This window comes from Danio aesculapii, chromosome 23 (genome assembly GCF_903798145.1).
Source record: "Danio aesculapii chromosome 23, fDanAes4.1, whole genome shotgun sequence".
Taxonomy (NCBI): domain Eukaryota; kingdom Metazoa; phylum Chordata; class Actinopteri; order Cypriniformes; family Danionidae; genus Danio; species Danio aesculapii.
In genome coordinates, this window is record NC_079457.1 from 31,511,782 (window position 1) to 31,534,552 (window position 22,771).

Here is a 22,771-nt window from a genome sequence, read left to right on the forward strand (position 1 = left end):
TAACAGACTACAGACAACAGACTCAAATCTACATCCAGCAAATTACATAAAATATAAATTTTTAATTATAGTATATCAAATATATTCCCAATGAGACTCCATTCCATGTGCTTGAGCTACTTCTATATGAAAGAATATTTCTGTATGAATTCTATATGAAAAATATATATTTTTTTGGCATTGGTTGTACATGCTACAATCTATTTTATCTGTTTTAAAACGTCCAATAATTAATCAGCACAAAAAAAACATCAATATCAACGGTGAAAGGTATTTTCCATAATAGTTAATTAAACATGACTGTCAACAACTGAATTATCAAAATACGTCTTTGCACTGCACCAATACATATGGCCTTTGTCTAGTAAGAAGTACTTACTACGCTAGTACATGATGTGTGTCTTTTTGCACGTCTTTTTATTAGTTTTCTCTACTTCGATCTTCATTATCTGAACCAAAACCGACAGTCACAACAAACAAATGACGGAGACCTCCAGTACAGACATGATAGTGGGATATGAAATGGCAAGTCAGTTCCCATCAGCACGGCCTCAAAGAAAAGGCCACTTCATCACTTTTACTGTCAGCTAGAGTTTCACCAGAGAGCTTCACACCACACGAACACAGTAACTGATAGGACGGTCTAAAAGCGACAGCCGTCCACCCCGTCATCCTTTCTTAATTTAAAAACGGCAGCTGAGTTAACAATCGTGCTGAAATAAAGTTACAGCGGGCTAGTATGGATAAACATATCCCTCAATAAAGAGTTATCACTGATGCATTTTCTCCACTCTCTACAAGCAATTTTGTCATTTTGTTTTTATTTCCACTCAGTTTACGAGAAATGTGTCATGCTTCGACAATTAGCTAGCTGCTATTGCTAGCGCGGCCAGAGTCGTAATTAAAGGAATTAGCATTCCTGTGTTTGTGAGTGCACTAGCTACACTCCATGACCGCGGACAATGGTGGTGTTTGTCGGTGAGAGCAGCCTGGTTCCCATTGACTGTTAATGAGTGAGATGGCTGATTAGGGCCCTCAGAGGAGCACAGATCCACATTCCTGCCCCAGAGGTGAAAGGGTAATGCAGGGGGAAGCAGCGTTACACATCAGCACCTTCTGTCTTTTTTGTACTGACCAGATATTCTGGCTCGATCTCACAGGCTGGAACTTGATCTGTCAGAAAAGTGGCTAATAGCTACGTATGAATTCACACGATTTCATGTGAATGAAAACTCATGATTTTTAAAAGGAGGGGTGTCCCCATTCCCAAACCCAACCTAGGGTTGGGCGATATGGACAAAAAAATCACATCTCTGTATTTTTAGAAAAAATTACGGTACACGATATATATCTAGTATTTTCCCATTAATGGTTACTTGAGAGTCAAAGCCTTTATTAAAATTTTATTAAATAATTTTTGAGCAAAATATAATTTAAACACAGTGGTTTCCCTCCCTGTTATTATCATCATTATAATTATCATTATTATATTGTTATTTGTTGAAAGAGTAGCTAACAGTGAGATATTAAAACAAAATAGAAATGTTTGGTAGACAAATGCATATTTTCTTATTTCACTTTTTCAATAATTGTTTAAACCACCAACCGTTTGTACACTAGGCACACACAAATCAAATCACGTCTTCCAGTTAAGGGGCTAAAATACATAAATAAATTAAACAAAATAAATAAATACAATGATTAGAATATAATCGGAATTGAAGTCAATATGTAATAACAGACCAGAATGCAAAGCTAAATGTGTTATAACGTAAAATAAATAAATAAATGCAACATATATGAACACATACAGACCCTCACAGTCTCCGACATGTTACCAATTACAGAAAAACTACACACAGCATATATTTAGTGCTTAATTGTGTTCAAAAACAACTCGCAACAAATAGCCCAGTCAATGCAAACCTCTCATCTGTATCTTTAATCTTCAGCAGCACATGTACTTCAATCTCGCGTTTGTCAGTTTTTGAAAGGATTGGATGTCAGAAGCACTTCAATAATCATGCACACGTTATTGTCATCAGCTCAAGAAGTTTGTTATTTCAAATATAGACGCGCGAAACTGCTCACACTTTAGCAACCTTATAAACAACTACGGGACACAGGGTAGATTCTGCTCTTCTTGGCTTTGTGGCCTGTCTGTTTGAGCTCGGGTCGACCATGGCTCATTACTATATGTATATATTATTATGGTGAAATGTCTCAGCTGTGTTTTTTAAAATGGTGCTTTCTTTGTTTTCATTCTCCTGGTTTGTGCACAAGCGAGTAACGTATCTCTGTAAACCAATAGCGTTCAGTTGCGCGTCTTGCTACACTTAGAATGTTCTAAATGAATTGAGCATAGGGGGGATAAGTGGGAATAGAACACAGTCAGGAACTATGTTTCTAACTACAGCTCCAGAGGTTTAGTTGCAAGTGCACAAGTTTACGATGCAGTTTGCGAATGTTCGTTGGAACGATGGATTTGGGAAATGCCAAATCAACCAACTATGTTTGTAATGATGCAACTTGCGACCTTAGTTGGCTAAGGATGGTTTTGGGAAACGCACCCCAGCTTGATTTTGATACCTTTTGACCGTGGGAAAGGCCATAAAAGCGTGCCATACCACATACCAGTGGAAAGGGGCCATTACGTGCTATAATACCATCAATAATGATTCAATCGCTGAGGAATATCCACAAGATAAATGTAAACATTGCTGAATTGTAGCTCTGACAGGGACATGATTGTTTTAAATGACTGAAAAATGGTTGCGGGTGCGGTATATGGATCGCAAGTGCCCACAATTTACAGCTTGTAATCATATCTCGGTTCTGTTCTGTTGAAATGGGACTTAAATATCCGTAGCTTAAAACAGATTATATGACTATGGAGATCCCAGTGTAGCAACCATTACGAGCCATTACTTTTTTGCCCACCAACAGGTCACGTGACTTACAACTAAGGTATCATGAATTAAGGTATATATCCATCTTGGCCTACTGGTAGGGTTAGGGGTGGGGTTTGGGGTTAGAGGTGTGTATGTATGTGTATACATGCACACACAATGTTATTATTCCCCAAATTCAAACTATTTTCAGTACTGCATTCACTGATCTATTTGTGCGACTGTGACCTACACCCTTTTTTTGTCATTTGTTGTCGATTCACACCTCTGCACTGCTTTGAAAGCATTAGACAGGAAGGAAGAGGTTTAGTGTGGATGGAGAGCACAGGCCAGACGTGTCCTCCATCCTCCTCACAGTTCACTGGAGAATATTTCAACTCAAACTGACACAATCAGAAAAAAAAAGAAAACTAATTTAAAAACAAGGGATCAAAAGGAGGATGTGACATATGTGCCAGGCCACATTCAACATGATCAAGCAGCCACCAATTCAGTTACTTTCAATATTAAAGTAGCTGGTTCATTATTTATTTTAAGGCAAACACAAGTTACAAGAATTAAAGTTATATAAATACAAAACAGAAAAATCAGAGAGGGAGAAAAACAAACAGGGGTTGCCACCGTGGAATGAATCGCCAATTTATCCAGCACATGTTTTACACAGTGGATGCCCTTCCAGCCGCAACCCAGCACTGGGAAACACCCACACACTCTTGCACACAGTCACATAAACTATGGCCAATTTAGCTTATTCAATTCACCTAAAGTGCATGTCCTTGGACTGTGGAGGAATAAAAGCATTCATTAATCAAATATTAATCTAAGTAAAAGAAACCAACACTAAATATAAAAGCAGACACTTACATGCTATAACACCTCCACTAATGATTAAATCGTTGAGGAATATCCACAAGATAGATGTAAACAATGCCGAATTGTAGCGCTGACAGGGACATGATGGTTTTAAATGACTGAAACAGGCCAGACGTGTCCTCCATCCTCCTTAAAGTTCACTGGAGAATATTTGAACTAAAACTGACACACAATCAGCAAAGAAAAAAGAACTACTTAAAAATAAGGGATTAAAAGAGGGATGTGGCATATGTGAGTCCATACTGTATTCAACATATTTATGGACCACAGGAAGAATAGCACTACCTTGGTAGTGGCTAATGGGGATACTGATAAATAAATAAATAAAATAAATAAAAAATAAATAAACATGATCAGTCAGCCACCACTTCCGTTACTTTCAATATTAAAAGCTGGTAATTATTTATTTTAATGCCATGTCAGCATCCAGAGCTATGCAGAGCTGTCTATCAATGGCAAACAAAAGCTACAAGAACAAAAATAAATACATAAACACAAAACAGAAAATCAGGCAAGCAGGAAAACAAAACAACTCACATGAAAGTATTAAAAGCATTCAATAAGTGAAAGATTTTGTTGTTTTAAAAAAACTTTTTATACCTTTTCAAATTTTGCAAAAAAGATTTCACAAAATCATTCAAATCAAGTCAAAAGATAAAAATCTATCAGCCTCAATAAAAATTGTAATAACAGAATAAAAAAAACTAAAATGTCTTAAAAATTTGCACATAAATAAATAAAATAATAAATAGTTATATAAAAAATAATTGTAGTTAGTATTAAAATTTTGCTTTTATTTTGTAGACAATCCCTTGTACTTTAAGAAACTCTATTCTGGGAACAGGAGTGTGCAAGTCCTCATTCATTAAAAAACAGGTTCCCATGACTTCCTCTATGACATCATTGTCTCATTCATCATGCACCTGGCCAGACGTGGTCACTGATTTGTCAAAATATCATCAGTGACATATTTACTCAGCAAACAGCGCAGCACAATACCTAACATATTAACATTTCTCCATCAACCAGCAAACAGACATGTCCAGCAAATACAAGTTTCCCATTTCTAGAGGTATACAGACTATGGATTGTGGAACAAAAAGGAGCTTTCTATTTACTAGTCAACAGTGTTATGTCTAGAACTACGGCTTGTTTACACACAAGATAACTGCATCAATAAAGTTATTTCCCCTTTTCGTTGATTCAAACCCATTAAACATTTTTTAATCTTCAGAACACAATATAGAAGATTTTTTTTCCATTCACTGACACTTCAAAACAGTCAGAAAAGATCAATAGAGAGAGATCAATACATAAATCTATGTGAATGAGGGATCTTTTCATAGGATATTATCATTTTTCATTAATCAGTGAACATAAACAGAGCATTAGACATACTGGTGAAAAGAATGAACCTCTTCTGCATCAAGAATGAACAGAGCCCTCATTTATATATTTGTTTATCAGTGTTCGTATGTAAATGAAAGCCTAAAATATTTGTTTTATTGAACAAAGCAGCAGGAATCCATGATGTTTAATTGTAAAAGTTATTGCAAAATCGATTCTTTATTGTAAAAACAACAACAAAAAAGAGCCATTATTTACAATTTTCAAAATGTATTTAAGCAAAATACCTGGAGAAATATCTAGATTCAATTAAAAAATATATTTTTTGTTCAAACTACTTATTGAAAAAGAGCTGAAACGACAACTTAATTGTTTTATATTCAATCTACTTAAATTTGTAAAAACAGTTAAGTTAACTTAAAGGTGCTGTATGTAGGTTTTTGACTCTTCTAAAGCATAAAATAGCACAGGGACAACACGGTGGCGCAGTAGGTAGTGCTGTCGCCTCACAGCAAGAAGGTCGCTGGTTTGAGCCTCGGCTGGGTCAGTTGGCGTTTCTGTGTGGAGTTTGCATGTTCTCCCCGCATTCCCGTGGGTTTCCTTTTAGTGCTCCGTTTTCCCCCACAGTCCAAAGACATGTGGTACAGGTGAATTGGGTAGACAAAATTGTCTGTAGTGAATGAGTGTGTATGGATGTTTCCCAGTGATGGGTTGCAGCTGGAAGGGCATCCGCTGCGGAAAACATATGCTGGATAAGTTGGCGGTTCATTCTGCTGTGGCGACCCCAGATTAATAAAGGGACTAAGCCGAAAAGAAAGTGAATAAATGAATGAAAAATAGAATAAAAAGTTCACAGATAATTAAGAAACATGCTAAGTGAACATTCTTGTTTATCTGAAAAACAACGCTTAAGTCAAATAAATTGCTTTGAAAATGTGCGTTCTGTGCCGGAAAGTCTGTCTTTGTTTTGGTTCTTTTAACCCGCCCAATGCCAGTTTAGTTAATTATATTTCAGCATCCTGAGTTATCTTGGCACAGTTCATTCATTCATTTAGGAAGGCTCTCAAAGTATGCACCTGTTACCAAAAATGCGACCTCCGGTGGACAGTGGCAAGCTCCAAAATGAGATGCAGATTCAGAGTTCCACATGATGTGGTTATTAATTAGAAAATAATACAAATATTCACAAATAGCATTTTGAGAAAGTTGCAGTCTTAAAAGTGCACTGTTTGCATTTTACATTAATTTTTTTTCATGTTGGACATGTAATCATTAGTTTTCAAAATGTTTGTTTTCTACATTTGTAATTAAACATCTGCCCATAAGTTCTAAATAAAGTGAGAAATATGCATCCATACATTTCTGAGTACATACTTTTAATTGCAAAAAAGAAATAGTTCTTTATTTATGGTCAGTATATAATAACTATTAGTTGATCAAATTTACAGAAACTGTACTATATTGTGATATATTTGCTGTATCGTTATCAGTATATAAGGTGGCCTGTATTGTGCACTCAAAAAATGATGTTGCTGCTTGTTCAAAGTACTTATTTAAAATGAGTTTTAAGATTTTGAGAAACAACAAAATGTTTTGGATTTTTTTTTTTGAATAACTTAATTGTTTAATCTGTAAACGACTTAAACTTGTTACGTTAAATTAATCGATTTGTGTTAGGACATGAATGAATAGTGTGGAACCCTGCACTTTTTACAGTGTGATATGTGATTTCGCCAAGCCCAATATCTACTTGCCCAAATGCTTAAATTCGCATTTGTTGTGAAATTAGCAATAGAGATTATTTCTTCTTCTAGCAGATAATATTAATAATCATAAATAATTAATATTAATATCAATAAATCATAATAATAAAAAAACTACCAGCCAATCAGAATAGATTTTAAAAAGTCTTAAGCATATAAAGCAGATGGTGATTCTCATAATAAGCAGAATGTTGTGGTATGTTGGTGTGGATGCTAATATTGTGAATTCCTAATATTTATCATGTGAAAAGCCAGTATAGCGTGATTTAAACGGAGATTCATGCAAGATGTCAGTAACGTTTTTTCTACTGTTTAACATGTAAGAAGATATTTTGCTGAAACTGTGATTCATAAAATACAAGTCAGCACATATTAGCACATTGAGTCAACATAAAAACCTATACAGGCAAAACATAAATAATACCCATGATTCCTAAACATACATTGAGGTCTTATGAAGCTGCTTAAACTAAAAATCTTCAAATTATACTGAAAAAAGAAGAAAAGCATCTGGATCTTGGATGAACTGAGGGTGAGTAAATGAACAACATGTTTTCATATTTGGATGTGCTATCGCTTCAAGCCTTAAGCGATATTTAAACATGTTGAAACGTTACGCTGATTTAAATCTGAATTAAATACGCGGGTTTAATCTGACACACACATGCACAAGCTGCAGTCAGCGGACCCATGAACACACTCTTAGCATCCTGGACGGGGGTATAGGGTGGATCAGAGGACAAGTGTGAGTGTTCGAGACGGGTCAGAGTGTTCGTGTGAGAGGTGAGGATTCAGAAAAAGTGCATTAGCACAGATGGAGGATGCCTCGCGTTCATCAGGGGAAAACCGAAGAAGAAACACACTACATTTCTGCCAGTCTCATTAAATGCAGCTTTCCAACAGGGGTTTAAAGAGGGACTTAAAAGACTGAAGTACAGAGATGAGCCTCTGGGGCAGGTGTGTGTGTAAATCAATGAGTGAGGGAGTGAAAGGAAGAGAGAGAGAGAAAGAGAGAGTGTACTGGTTTAGCTATACTTGTGAGGGTCCAATGGTCCTCAGTGATTCAATTCAATTCAACTTTATTATCATAAAAGTAATCTTGCTGCACATAATAGGAGGTTTGCTGAAGGTTTGTGTTCATAAAAAAGTACGAATGATTAATAAATTCATATGAAACCCTTTGCACTCATGCAAAAGCTCACCACGCCAAAGCCCACCCTAATCGCACTCTAGCACACCTCTTCCAACTGGGCCAGGGCCGGCCAACTGAACTGCATTTGAGCCTAATTCGGACTCACACTTGTCAAACAAACTGGGAAATGCGCACGGGTATGGTTCAGATAGCATAGTGTGAGTGCACCCTTAGGATGTTGTGCATAGGGTGGGCAGTATATAGCAACAGAGGCTTATTCTGAAAACGTAGGCCTACAGACGTTTCTAGAGACCACGAATTATGTAGCCTAAGGTACGTATGGCTACATTTCATTTTTTTTAAACGAACGCTATGGGGCAATGTGAAGCCGTTCCTTTTCGCGCTTATCAGCTGACCCCTTACCTCCGTATGGACGGCATTCCAGTTGCAACCAGTTTGTCCCATTAGCGTGCTGTGTATGTCGGCGGACTTGAGACGTAGAGAGGAGTTGACAACGGGGTTCGAGTCCGGTGAAGAGCGATTCCAGAAAGCAGGTAAGAAAAACTGAATCCAAAAAATAAACAAGTAAATAGCAGGGTGAGAATGTGGTAAAATCTGAAAACGTGGTAAAAAAAAAATCAGACGAGGGCTTTTCTTTTTTTGGATTGCTTTTGAAATGTGTTGGTTGGGTTTAGGGAAGTGGGTGGGTCAATCGATAAAACTGGTTGGGTTTAGGGAAGGGGGAGGGTGGGTCAGTCGATCGTTCGATCAGTCAGTCAAAAAGTCTGTCAAAAAGTTAGCTGATAGCCTCTGGTGGGTTTACGCGAGAACAGCATGCACGAATGGCACTCGCGAGGGAAATTTGAGATCTCAAAAGTCTACACAGCGGCCTCTCGTGGATTTGCGAAAACAAAAACTGCAGAAAAACATGCCACCGGGACGTATTTCGCGGTCTCCAGAAACTAGGGGTGTCAAAATTAATTGTTTCTTCGGTGCACCGCGATGTAGAGGTGGACAATTCGGTATTGGTTCAGTAATAACGGGTTATTGTGTACTGACGTCATTTATCTCATATGTGCTATGTTGCCGTAGCTTATTATGGCGAGGGAGGCGAGTGCGAGTATTTACAACGCGCCAACTACTTAAAACGCAGAAACTGTGCACTTGAATGCTGTGTTTCACTGCGTGTGTGTTTGCTGGACAGTCTTTCACAGACACTTACAGCAGAAGCCCCTATATCACTGCGATTGACAGAATGAAAGTAACTCCATTTCTCTCTCTCTCTCTTTCTCTCATTGTGACCCATTTGACCGGCTGCATGACTTTACCTCTCCTCTTGGCTGTTGCAGCGATACTTTTGGATACAGACACGAGTGCGTGAGTTTTCTCCACCGCGTCTATCATGGATCAGCTGTGATCGCCGCTGCAGTGTTGCCAGATGTAGCTGACTGATTCCAGCCCAAAAACTATCCAAAACCCGCTGAAATGCCTATCCAAAACCGCCCAATCAGGCAACACTGCGGCACTGCAGTTTATCAGTGTCACTCATCGGTGAACAGCGCCTGTGAAGTAAAATATAAAATTGTATACAGAAACCATGATGCACTGAGATATGAAATTGAACCGAATCGATGGCATGATAATCGTAACCGAAACGAACCATAAGACTAGTGTAGGTTCACACCTCTACCAGAAACGTGTGTAGAGGTACATTTGAAGAATGAGCCTGGGTTGGTATATAGTGTCCAGTTAACCTGCAGTTACAGAATGAAGTGTACTTTTCAAAAAGGTGGTGTCTTTGATTATAATATAATTATTAAGAACAATTTGTGTATTGTGAATTGCTTGAGTCCTACGTAGGGAAATATGAAAACGATCCACTATTGAATACATTACATTGGTCATCACAACTTAAAAATGCTTATAGATGATCCAGAACTTGTTTGTATTAACACCCACTCATCGACACTTGTTTCTGTGAGGGTTGGTTTTAGGGGTAGGCCATAGACAGTATCAGTATATACCTGATATAAAAACAATAAAAACACATGACAGTTTGATCTCCATTATTAAAGCTTAAGTGATATAATAGGTTCGTTCCGGTGTGGCGACCCCTGATAAGTAAGGGAATAAGTTTGCATGTTCTCCCCGCGTTCGCGTGGATTTCCTCCGGGTGCTTCGGTTTCCCGCACAAGTCCAAAGACATGCGGTGCAGGTGAATTGGGTAAGCTAAATTGTCCGTAGTGTATAAGTGTGAATAAGAGTGTATGGGTGTACCCCAGTGATGGGTTGCAGCTGGAAGGGCATCCGCTGCGTAAAACATATGCTGAATAAGTTGGCGGTTCATTCCGCTGTGGTGACCCCAGATTAAGGGACTAAGCCGAAAAGAAAATGAATTAATGTATATATGTGTATACTGTGTGTTTATATTTAGTATTTTTTGTTTCATTGTCATGCTGTACACACTGAATTAAGTCAATGTTAAAAAATACTGTTATTATCATAGCTGATAACCATGTTCACTAAAAACACAATAGTGTTTAAGTAAAAAAAAAAAAACACACACACAAAAAAAATTTTTTTATTAGGAATTGAATGTAATGTCCTCAACCTCACAAACAACAACAATCCTCTGTGTGTGTGTGTGTGTGTGTGTACTAGTTTTGGTCGTTTATGAAGACACAAATTTGCATAATGACATTTATATGACCTATATACTACAATGTTGAGGGGGTTTATGAGGACATGCCTTGTGTTCCCATAATTCAAAATGTTAAAAAATCATACTGACTATACAAAATTTTTCACAGGTTTCCTATTCGGGTTGAGTTTAAGGAGAGGGTAGGGCCATATAATAAGCGTTTTACAGTAAAAATTACATGATGCCTATGGAGAGTCCTCATAAACCAACAAGTGTGTGTGTGTGTGTGTGTGTGTGTGTGTGTGTGTGTGTGAGTGTGTGTGTGTATGTGTGTGTTTGTCCTCCTGTTGTACTTCCCCAAGCGGCTAGTCTCGCTCACCTGAGGGAAGGAGTATGCGGTGAACTTCCTCAAGCTAAAAAAAAAGTATGCTCCTGACTGGTATCTACATTACATGCTCTCCTGAAACACAAAGGCCACTGAGAACTAGAAGGCAGACGTGGGCTAATGCTAATGTCTTGTACAGTCAGTTTCTTGTGGTTACACACTGGAAAAAAACAGGGCAATAGCAGGATGCTTAACACACATCATGCCTATTTATATAAAAAAGCAGCATATCAAACCCATTCCTTCATTTTATTTCAGCTTAGTCCCTTATTTTCCAGGGGTCGCCACAGCGGAATGAACTGCCAACTTATCCAGCATATGTTTTACACAGCGGAAGCCGTCAAATCCAGCAGACAGTATCTGGCTATTCACAAAATCTCCACCTAAGAGGGAGATGCAGGGTTAAGTTTTGAGCGCTGCGCTCAGTTTTCTCTCATGTCAGTGGGGGCTGTGAGTTATTTTCAGACAGCCGCAGACATGCCCTACTGTTCTCTTAATCACTGCCACTCTGGGCTAAACACTTTTACTTCAGCATTATTGGGTTAATATTCAGCAGATTCCCACCTACTCTGGGAATGCTGCTTTAATAGTGACTCATAGAGCAAATGCAAGTTTACTGTGATAATGAAGACACACACAAATGCACACATACACTAGGGTTGCACAATTCTGTCTGGAAAAATATGCAATATTGTTGTTGAGTACCGCGATAAAGATACTATTACCCAATACAACATTTCCTTAGTACTAATACAAGGGAAAGTTAAAGTATTAAGTTCTCTAATACTGCTAGTTTTTGAAAGTTATTTATTTGTTTAATGATATTAAAATAAACAGGTAAAAGATATGTTTCAGATCTAATTCATTTTAATTCGGACTAAAATACTTTGTCAAGGTGCAATCATTTAGTCTTTAAAACATCGGCAGATATGCTGAATCTGATTGGCTGCTATCATTTGTTTCGATTCCCATCTTAAAGAATTATTTTCAGTCCTGGGTCTGCCTTTGGGCCACTCCAGCCAATAGCAGAACATATAAAGCTAGTATGGCCCTATCTGATTAGTCAAATTTAGATAAACAAATAATGCGTAAATTAAATGTAATGTCTGCAAAATGTATATTGCATGTACTATTATCGCGATAATTTTTAGATATATTGTGCAGCCCTTGTCTTTATGGGGCTTCCCATTGACGTAGTGATTTTATTACTGTACTCACTGTATATTCTATAGCCCTTCGCCAACCCTAACCCTAAACCCAACTCTCACAGGAAACATTCTGCATTTTTACATTTTCAAAATATTTAATTCTGTGTGATTTATGAGCCAATTTCTTCATGAGGACCAAAACCAATGTCTAAATTGACTGGTTTTGGAGATATTTGGTCCCTACAATGTTAGAAATTAAGTTAGAAAAGTTCAAACACACACACACACACACACACACACACTGCAGGGGTGATCTGTGTTAGTGTTGTTTGCAAAGTGATACTCAACAGGGCTCTTCATTAATTTATGACGGCTATTAAAAGGTTTTACAAAGAGTCTTTTATGACTAATGTGCTCACCACCATGCTGTAAAAAACACTGAATGGTTTGCAGACCCTAAGAAAAAGAGCAGAAATCTTGTGCTGGATGACGCTGTTATCTGCTGTTTTGCCTGTAAATTCAAAGCGGCCATCAGCACATATACAGTACATACAGTACAAGCCCATTTACACTATATACTTTATCATATACACTTAAAAAACGTTAAGTGTTAAACCAGTAATAAATTTACTGACTGAAAAACAAAGAGCGTGAAATCCAGTTCTAAAAAGTGGAATTACTCATTCACTATCCTTCAACTTAGTCCCTGATTTATCAGGGGTGCCACAGCAGAATGAACCACCAATTACTCTGCAATGTGTTTTATGCAGCTGATGCCCAAAAGTGGAATTAGATGATGCATAATGTTGTTTAATATACAGTTGAAGTCAGGATTATTAGGCCCCCTGTTTATTTTTTTCCCAATTTCTGTTTAACGAAGAGCAGATTTTTTCAACACATTTCTAAACATAATAGTTTTAATAACCCATTTCTAATAACTGGTGTATTTTATCTTTCCTATGATGACAGTACATAATATTTGACTAGATATTTTTCAAGACACTTCAATACAGCTTAAAGTCACATTCAAAGGCTTTACTAGGTTAATTAGGTTAACTAGGCAGGTTAGAGTAATTGACCCTTCGCTAAGCCACACCCAAAAACCGCCATCCACCAATCGTGGCTTAGCAACCGTAGCTACGTGCAGGGGCTCTGTCAAGCTTTTGAGCGAGGTAAACAGACCAAAGCGTTGTACATATGGATTGTCCAAATCTGATACCTGATCTAAACTGTGTTTCCTACAAAAATACAAAGCAGGTTATGTTTCACAGCTGTCTTTTTCTTTATTTTTCGCTCGATATTATGAGTAATGCTCCATTTAAGCCTTCGCTATAGTAACTTAGTCATACTAATAGCGAATAGGTCATGATGAGTTATTGATCCGGAAAATACGAATCTGCGAATCTGTTGCTAACTTTACTGAACTTCATATTTCCATCTATTTCAAGCTACGAATATTTGAAATTACAAATCTACAAAACAAATCCGAGATATGATCACAAAATGAGCATTTGCGATCAATATACTTTACCAGCAGCTGTTTTTCAGTCATTCATAAAGAGCACACAAACATACTGACAGTAATAGGTAACTTACTATACATTGTTATGTGTCAATGATGCTAATATTCGGCACAAATCCATCAATTTCCACTGTCTGGCTGTTCTGTCTATGAATGAACTACGTAAAAGCACTGTCCATGCGTGTTTCCTTGTCGGTTAGTACCGCTATATTTCATTGCACAACAAATAATCTATCATGCTTTTTGGCTAAAAATAGAGAAATTACAGTTTAATTTGTTATTATTAGATTATTTTTAAATTTAACCTCTACTGCTGAGCATAAGCTAAGCTGTTGAATGGTTAGCGTATGAGGCGGCTAGGCCAAGCTAGCTTCAATTTTGATTGAATTATTCTCTAATCGGTTCCCTATCATGTCGTGAATGTACCCCTGTAATACATACTGCAGTCATTTTCGTCAAAAATGACATTATATCCCTGGCAATGTCTGACACTGGCGCAGACACATTGTAAAAGCCGTGCCAGGCTAAAAAGCTTGACAGGTGTAGCAACTAAGGAGGGCGGGGCTTAGCGAAGGGTCAATTAGGCAAGTTAATGTATAATGATAGTTTGTTCTGTAGACTATCGAAAAAAATAAAGCTTAAAGGGGCTAATAATTTTGACCTTAAAATGGCATTTACAAAATTTAAAAACTGCTTTTATTTTTGCTGAAATAAAACAAATAAGACTTTCTCCAAAAGAAAAAAATATAATATCAGACATACTGTGAAAATTTCCTTGCTCTGTTAAACATCATTTAGGAAATATGTAAAAAAGAAAAAACATTCAACAGGGGGGCTAATAATTCTGACTTCAATTGTACGTTTAATCAAATTGTCATGTGGACTATTGTCTATTAATATTCAATTGTATAACATGGCAGGGCATGGTTTCATTCATTTAATACTTGGAAATTGTCTTGTATGTGAGGACACAAACACATGATTTTAATCCCCAGAGAGGCTCCGAGAGTCCTTATGCATTTTAACATTTTATCTGAGAACAACTCACAAAATCTCAGGTACAAAACATAATAATCTTTACGACAACTCATTGAAGAAAGACTTGGTTTAACTTAAAATGTGACAAAAATGTAGGGACTAAAATTCGAACACACTTTATAAATACTTTAATAATAATAATAATAATAATAATAATAATTGTTAATTTTATTAATAATACAATACTTTAAGATTTTAATTTAAACAAAAATAAAACAGACTGTGTAAAAATGTACTATATCAATATGGAAAAATAACTAATTAATGTACTTATTTAACAATTATTTTTGACCTAGTTTTGATTTCAATTAACTGGACATACATACTGAACCTGCCTTATATATAATATAATATAATATAATATAATATAATATAATATAATATAATATAATATAATATAATATAATATAATATAATATAATATAAGCGAAGCAATGGCGCAGTAGGTAGTGCTGTCGCCTCACAGCAAGAAGGTCGCTGGGTCGAGCCTCTGCTCAGTTGGCGTTTCTGTGTGGAGTTTGCATGTTCTCCCTGTGTTCGCTCCGGTTTCCCCCACAGTCTAAAGACATGCAGTACAGGTGAATTGGATAGGCTAAATTGTGTGTGTGAATGTGTGTATGTGTTTCCCAGTGATGGGCAGGGCATCCGCTGCTTAAAACAAATGCTGGATGAGTTGGCGGTTCATTCCGCTGTGGTGACTCCGGATTAATAAAGGGATTAAGCCGAAACAGAAAATGAATGAATTAATTATTTAATATAATAGAGCCAAATAAAACAACAGTGAAAGAAACAGAACAGTGATCTCCATCATCATTACACAACATAATTTGCCTGATATGGTCATGAACACTACAGACGTGCTCTTATTAACATTGAGAAACACACCTGGCCAGTTCTCTGGAAAACCCACAAAACTCCCACGAAAATCCTCTAAAAAGCGAACACAGTGGGATGAGTTTCCTAAACGGGCCAACAGGAAGACTATGGTACATGCAGCTTTGTGTTGTGTTTGGGCCTCTCTCCAGTAATACAACAAGTGAATGGAGGAGGTCAAGATACATCGTCTCACACACAAATCCTACAGTTACAGCTGAGCCAAGATTAGACTCAACACACACCCACAAACTCATTCTCCATCTGATCTGGCCCACATCTATCGCAAATGGCCATTTCATTTTAACAATCATTCTGCCATTCCATATTAAGTCCTAAAGAAACGGCGAATGCCACCAACATCTGCCTAAAAGATTTACTCCTCAACTTCGACTTCATATAAAAACGTGCACATTACCAATATAGAGTGGAAAATAAAAGCCAGAACCTCTTAATAGAGGTCAGAATCTGAGAAACATCATGAGAGGAAGAATTAGTTTTGGCTTCCTCAGATGTTTTCTAGCTCTGCCAAGCCAATTTGTAATTCCATCTGAGAAGATCTAAAAAGCAACTAGTAATTAAGGCTTTACCGCAAAACCAGTCAGAGCTCAACCATTTCTTTTGAGCGACTGCAAAGTTAGTTAAACGCTGCTATAGCAACGTAAAGCAGATAGTGGAGAACTGTTGAGTGTTGACTGTTGCCCCACATGTGTTTCTTGGCCATGAGAAACAACCATCTGCTGGCAGAGTAAACAACAGAAAGCAAGATGTGTTAAAGTGGCACGTTCTGCACCAAATGCATTGGTTTTACGAAGGGAGATCACCAGACTTAACGCATCTTTAATGAACACATGGTTACAAGTTTTAAATACTTCCAAAGCTAAGATTAAATAAACCAACCTGCACTGTGAAAAGTGAGTAAACCTATTGTTTCTGAGTTGTTCAGTTTTTTTTCTTTAATTACACATTAATTTAATTAATCATTTAAGGCAAAGGATTTACAGATTTACTCACTTTTTAAAGTAAAGTCAACTAATTTTTTTAAAAACAGTGGGTTTACTCATCTTTTAAAGTAAAGTAAAGTAGTCAACTACTTAAAATTAAAAACAACGAGTTCACTAAAATTTTTGACAAAGAATTACTTTATAATCATGTATACACACGTTCATTTAATTAATTATTTAAGGAAAAGGATTTACTCCATTTTCAACTAATCGCTTTACAAACAACCGGTTTACTCACTTTGTTAAAGTAAAGTCAACAAATCGTTTTAAAAACAATGGGTTTACTCACTTTTTAAAGTAAAGTCAACTAATTGTTTTAAAAACAATGGATTTACTCACTTTTTAAAGTAAAGTCAACTAATAGTTTTTAAAAAAAGTGGGTGTACTCACTTTTTTAAGTAAAGTCAACTAATAGTTTATATATATATATATATATATATATATATATATATATATATATATATATATATATCCTTAATATTTTAATTTTTTTTCATTTGTAAAGATATTTGCTTATTGCTGTACACCCTGTGTGTATTAAGCAATGTGTAAGCGAGGCTTATAACTAACGCGCTCTGCGCTGGACAATAGACCAGCTTTAATCTGGTCTATTGAAAAATCTATTTAAGTTCCTCAAAATGGCAACGTGCCAGCAATGCGCCTCAACACGCCTCCTTTTTTAGACCAGAACACCTATGGGCGCACATATGAGCGCAAATGCATTTGCTATTTAAACAGCGTGGCGCAAAATGTCAAAACGACTCTTGTGCTAAGCTGAAACTAGCAAACAACAATTGTGTCGCGCTTTGCGACGCATTGCGGCGGGTGTATGATAGGGCCCTATGTCTTTGAAAAATGCTGCCATTGTTGTGTGCATGTAAACACCCAAAAACGAGAGTCTTTGAAAATGATGACATCATGCCCATGTATAGTACTACTAATAATAACAAACTACTAATTAGCTGTTTAATAATTAGTAACATAGTAGTTGGATTTAGGCATCGAATAGGGTTAGGGATGTAAATTAAGAACAGGGCTATACAATTCTCGCTAAAATGAGAATCAGGTTTTTTTTGCTTAAAACCAAAATCACAATTTTCTCATGATTTTGTAGATGTGAAATAAAGGTGAATATGAGAAGGCTATTATATTATTATAGTGGTCAATTGCACCAAAAAAGACTGCTACTCAACATCTCCTAAACATGATATCGATCCAACACACTGATATCGATATCAAAATTGTAAGTTGCCATCTAGGATTGGGCAATGTCAATCCATTTGGCATCATATGATGTCTTATGTGAAACATCGCGATGAACGATGGCATTATTTATGAATATTTAATTCATTAATTCATAAAAAAATTATTATTTGTAGCCTACAGTTTCAACTACCTGACCTGCATGGTCTTTGTTTTACCCATAACCAAATCATAAATAAATAAAGATAAGTTACACACAAATTACCACCTGTCAATCACTTTTTCAGTGGGACTGATGAATAGGCAGAGTGATCTGTGTCATTATAATGGCGTCGACAAACTTGGTTGGTAAAAAATGTGCACAACCAACAGGAACCAACCAACAGTATCTGAGGTTTTATAATTGTATAACTATAATTTCAGGATAAATTTTGATGAAAATAGGAAGATTTTTTAGTGGAGTGCATCTGCACAAAACGTATAAAACCAAATCACAAGCAATGATAAAAACAGTAAAAACAAAATTACAAACTGAGTCTAACAGTATTCAGGTACACAAATTGAACAATTATATGTAAAATAAATGTCATTGGATATATACTGTATTAATCTTTTTTGAAGTTACTAAACTTTAAACTAGATTGGAATGCTTATACAGTCACAGACCTTAAAACACATGCAAATGATTAATTTTGTTAACATTATGGTTAATATTGCAATTACACCATAATCACATGTGTTTTTTTAAGTCCTGCTCAACTATAATCCAGACCCGACATTGCAGATCCTGTGATGTGACTATTGCGGATGTGCACATTGCGATATAGGTGCTGAAACGATATACTGTGCAGCCCTACCTGCTTTCCTGGTTGTACTGTATATAAGCGGTGTAAATTTGAGTTTATTCATTCAATTGTATTAATCTGCTGCAAACAGATTTAAAATCAGACGATTCCAAATCACCACCTTGGAATTATAAGTTTTTTTTTTTTTTTTAATTAAGAACAGTTTTAAGCTTTATGGTGTTTGCATTCCATATCGCAAGTTTTCTTAAGAAAAAAAAAAAAAACAGGAAAAGAAAATTTATTATTTGACTATATGAATAAATCAATAAGGACATATATAAGAAATTTACCATTCTGAGGTGACAAATGAATGAAGTTGAATTGAGAAGTTATTTAGTTCATTTTGCTATTTTAAATGTCTGGGAAAAAGCAGCTGGGACATTCTTTAAATTCTTTTCTTTTGTGTTTTACAAAACAAAGAAAAACTTTTAGGTTAAGAAGAAAATGAGTGCAAGATTTACTGACAAATGGACGGGAAGTTAAGTTGATGTATATTGTTTTAGAATTTCCCTTTCTACTTTCATTTCACTTCAGTAAAATGATTTCAATTATTATGCGAATAATTTACTAACTAAATAACTTACCAATGCATTAGTGATTAATCATTTTTTTTAAACTACAAAACATGTCCTATGCAAACAGTTCCTAAGAAAAACAATTAAACCAGCTTAACTCCAGAGCAAATTACAGAAAAAGAAAAGTAAAAAAAAAAAAACTATTCTTTATCTTCAGTTGCTCATTAATAACTAATCAATCCATGGACCACGAAGTGTGTGAGCAAATTGGGTTGCATTATCAGACGTTCAGTCTCGGGTCTAACAGTAACTTTATCCATATGGCTTTGTGAATATTTCAATAGTTCAGAAAAGCTGTCAGTATTTGTCCTGGCTTCAGAGGAGGTCTACCGAGGGATATGGCATTGCAACATGATTAATAAAACATGTCAAAATCCATCCTATTAACTCCATAAAAGCAGACACCTGGAAAACGGCATTGGACCAGCCTACAACAGCCGCGTCACATCTGTTCATCAATCTGTCCACTAATCAATCCATCGCTGCTCTGCACATCTGATCTAATATATATTAATCATAATACAGAGGCATTTTTTGATCATATTATTATCTATTATTATAATCTATTACAATCTATTATTATTATTATAATTATATATATATATATATATATATATATATATATATATATATATATATATATATATATATATATATATATATATATCATTATATTATATTATAATGTCATATTATAATCTATTATAAATATATTATTATAATATTATTTACATGTATACATATTAGCTATTAGGTTTACAAAAAGGTAACAAGATGGAAGGTGGTTTGGAAGTTATACAGCTATTTTATCACAATAACAGCATCTTGCTCAATGTCACAAGAGTAAAAGTGTGGATTATGTGGACAATATGCAGCTTTATGCTGACATTTCTACAAAAATTCTGTTTTTTTTAGACTATTTGAAATAACAAAATAACAAAAGCGTATTCTTTAAAAGAATGATGTCTTACTGATATTTTTATATGTGGACTTACTTAATATTGAAATATATATAACTTGACATTACAGAGTTGATGATTAAAATATTTTAATAAAACATTGCGCAATCAAGTTTAATTTTTATACACAATATGTAAATCATTTTAATAAGATGATAGCATAACAGGGTTGACAATTTACAAGTTTAATAAAATATTAAGACATTAAAATGAAAATTGAACAGAAAAAAATCCTAGTTAAAATAAGTACATTTTAAAATTCGATTTTTGAAAATGACAAGGATACACTGTGGAAAGAAATGCTGTCAGTTGTGCATTTGTCATTGTTATTATTTACTTGTTCATGACTAAACAAAAGACTTCAAGTTCTTACGTTAGTTTATCAATCAAATTAATCAAACAAACCACTTTAAAATCGGACATCAACATCACAACCAGCTTTCAGTGAACTTTGACCGTGCAAACATTTATGTGAACATCACAACCCTTCCACAGCACTTCAAAAACACAGCAACAGTATCACCTGCATTGCATTTCATCAAAACATCCTAATAATGTGACACCCGGACCATCGTAACAACCACCAAACATAGTTTGATGTTTAAAGCTCCTCTCGCGAGTCCCGCTGAACTGAACGTTTATCCACAACTCTTACCTTCTGTCAGCCATGTTCCTCACATTGTTTGTAGTAACGAGAGTGAAAGCGGAGAGATGTGTCCTCCGGCAGAAACAGGCTGTGAATGTGGTCTTGAGGCTTTCTGTCCCGCTGGAGAGTTTAGGGCAGACAGTTGAGAATAGGTTATTATTCCTCCGCCCTCTAGTAACCTGAGCTCTGCTGCAGCCTGCTGGACCTTAACCGGGATGAATGAGCGCAGTTTGAGGAAAAGCGTCATCTGCTGGACAGTCTGCAACGAGTACTGTAAGCATACACAACTACAGTACCGTAAGTATGGCAAGCTGTTTTAACATTTAATGTTTATAATGTATTAAGCGCATCACTTTGTTTAATGTTATTGTTAATTTCAATAGATCTGGTACTCATTTTATTACCTCTAATATCTTTTCCACTATGTTATAGTACTTATTCGTTGACACATTCACAGACATTCACAGACATGAAACTCATTCATTTCCTTCGGCTTACACCCTTTATTTGTCAGAAGTCGCCACAGCGGAATGAACCACCAACTTATCCAGCATATGTTTTACACAGCAGATGACCTTCCAGCTGCAACTCAGTACTGGTATACACCCATGCACACTCATTCACACACAAACACAACGGACAATTCAGTTTATTCAATTCAACCATAGCGCATGTCTTTGGACTTGTGGGGCAAACTGGAGCACACGGAGGAAACCCATGCGAACACGAGGAGAACATGCAAACTCCACACGGAAACACCAACTGATCCAATTTGAACCAGCTCAAACCAGGGACTCGAACCAATGACCTTCTTGCTGTGAGGCGACAGTGCTAACCATTGAGCCACCGTGTCATTTTAAGCCTATACAACCTATGCTACTTTTAAAATATTTTACATTTAACAATGAATATTCTATACAGAGTTGAATAAAAACGTATCTTACTTAATATAAAAAAATACGCCTCACTCAAAAAATTACTTTTGCTGCTAGTTTAAACTACTTACAAAACAAAACAACACAACTTTTAAGGGTTTTTTTTTTGGAACAACTTAATTGTTTAGGTTTAATCCACTTAAATTTGTAAAAGTATAGAAGTTAACTCAATCGATTTGTGTTGGGACAACACAAAGGAATTGTGGGGAACCCAACATTTTCCAAGAAGGTTCTCCAAAGGTGGCTCAGTGGATTCAGAGACATAAAGTCTATTCACCTTATTCTCCGCGTATGAGTGGGCGCAGCCATTTGAATCATTTTGGCTCAAGACTTCCGGTTTCATTCAGTTCCATTCATTTTTAGATGTTAAAAACAGCTCGTTTTGCTGCTTGGTGTTGCAAACTGATCTTTTCTTATTATATTATTCTACTTTTTATGTATAATCATGCAAACACTTGTTTGTAAAGCAAGTAGTTTGATCGTTTTCTGCCGTTGATTATTCCTAGTCATTTCTCCCATAGGCGGCTGAATCGGAAGTTCTAAAACAATCGCAAAAACGCGCGCACTTCTGCATTGAAGAATAAGGTCAATATAATGGAAAAAATAAATGCATGTCTACAAATGAAGATATTTTTTTCTGAAGAGGAGGAAAAGTATTACAGCATATTTAGATATGTATATTTAGAGGTTACTTAACCTGTCACCCCTGTAATTTGAGGTAACTACAATGTAACACAATGTAACTTGATGTACAAATGTATCCCCTGCAAAGTAATTATTAATATTTAATAATAATTAATTATTAATTATAATTAATTATTTTTATTATTTACTTTTAATTGACTTTTTTATCATTTCATTTTTTTTATGTATTCCTTTATCTGTAAGGGGTTAAATTGTTGGGGAAAGGTTTGTTCTGTAAAAAAAAATATATATAGAAAAATCTTAAATAAAAAGTGAAAAAAAAAATCCA

General features: G+C 35.8%; 1 protein-coding gene across 1 annotated transcript in view; it reads right to left on the minus strand.

The window, feature by feature from the left end:
• Positions 1 to 21,011, minus strand: part of arhgap46b (Rho GTPase activating protein 46b) — a 169,952-nt gene extending 148,941 nt beyond the window's left edge. The window contains exon 1 of the mRNA XM_056448773.1: positions 20,873 to 21,011. Coding sequence (XP_056304748.1) covers positions 20,873 to 20,886 — 14 coding nt within the window. The 5' untranslated portion in view covers positions 20,887 to 21,011. The remainder of the gene's footprint in view (positions 1 to 20,872) is intronic.
• Positions 21,012 to 22,771: the final 1,760 nt, after the last annotated feature.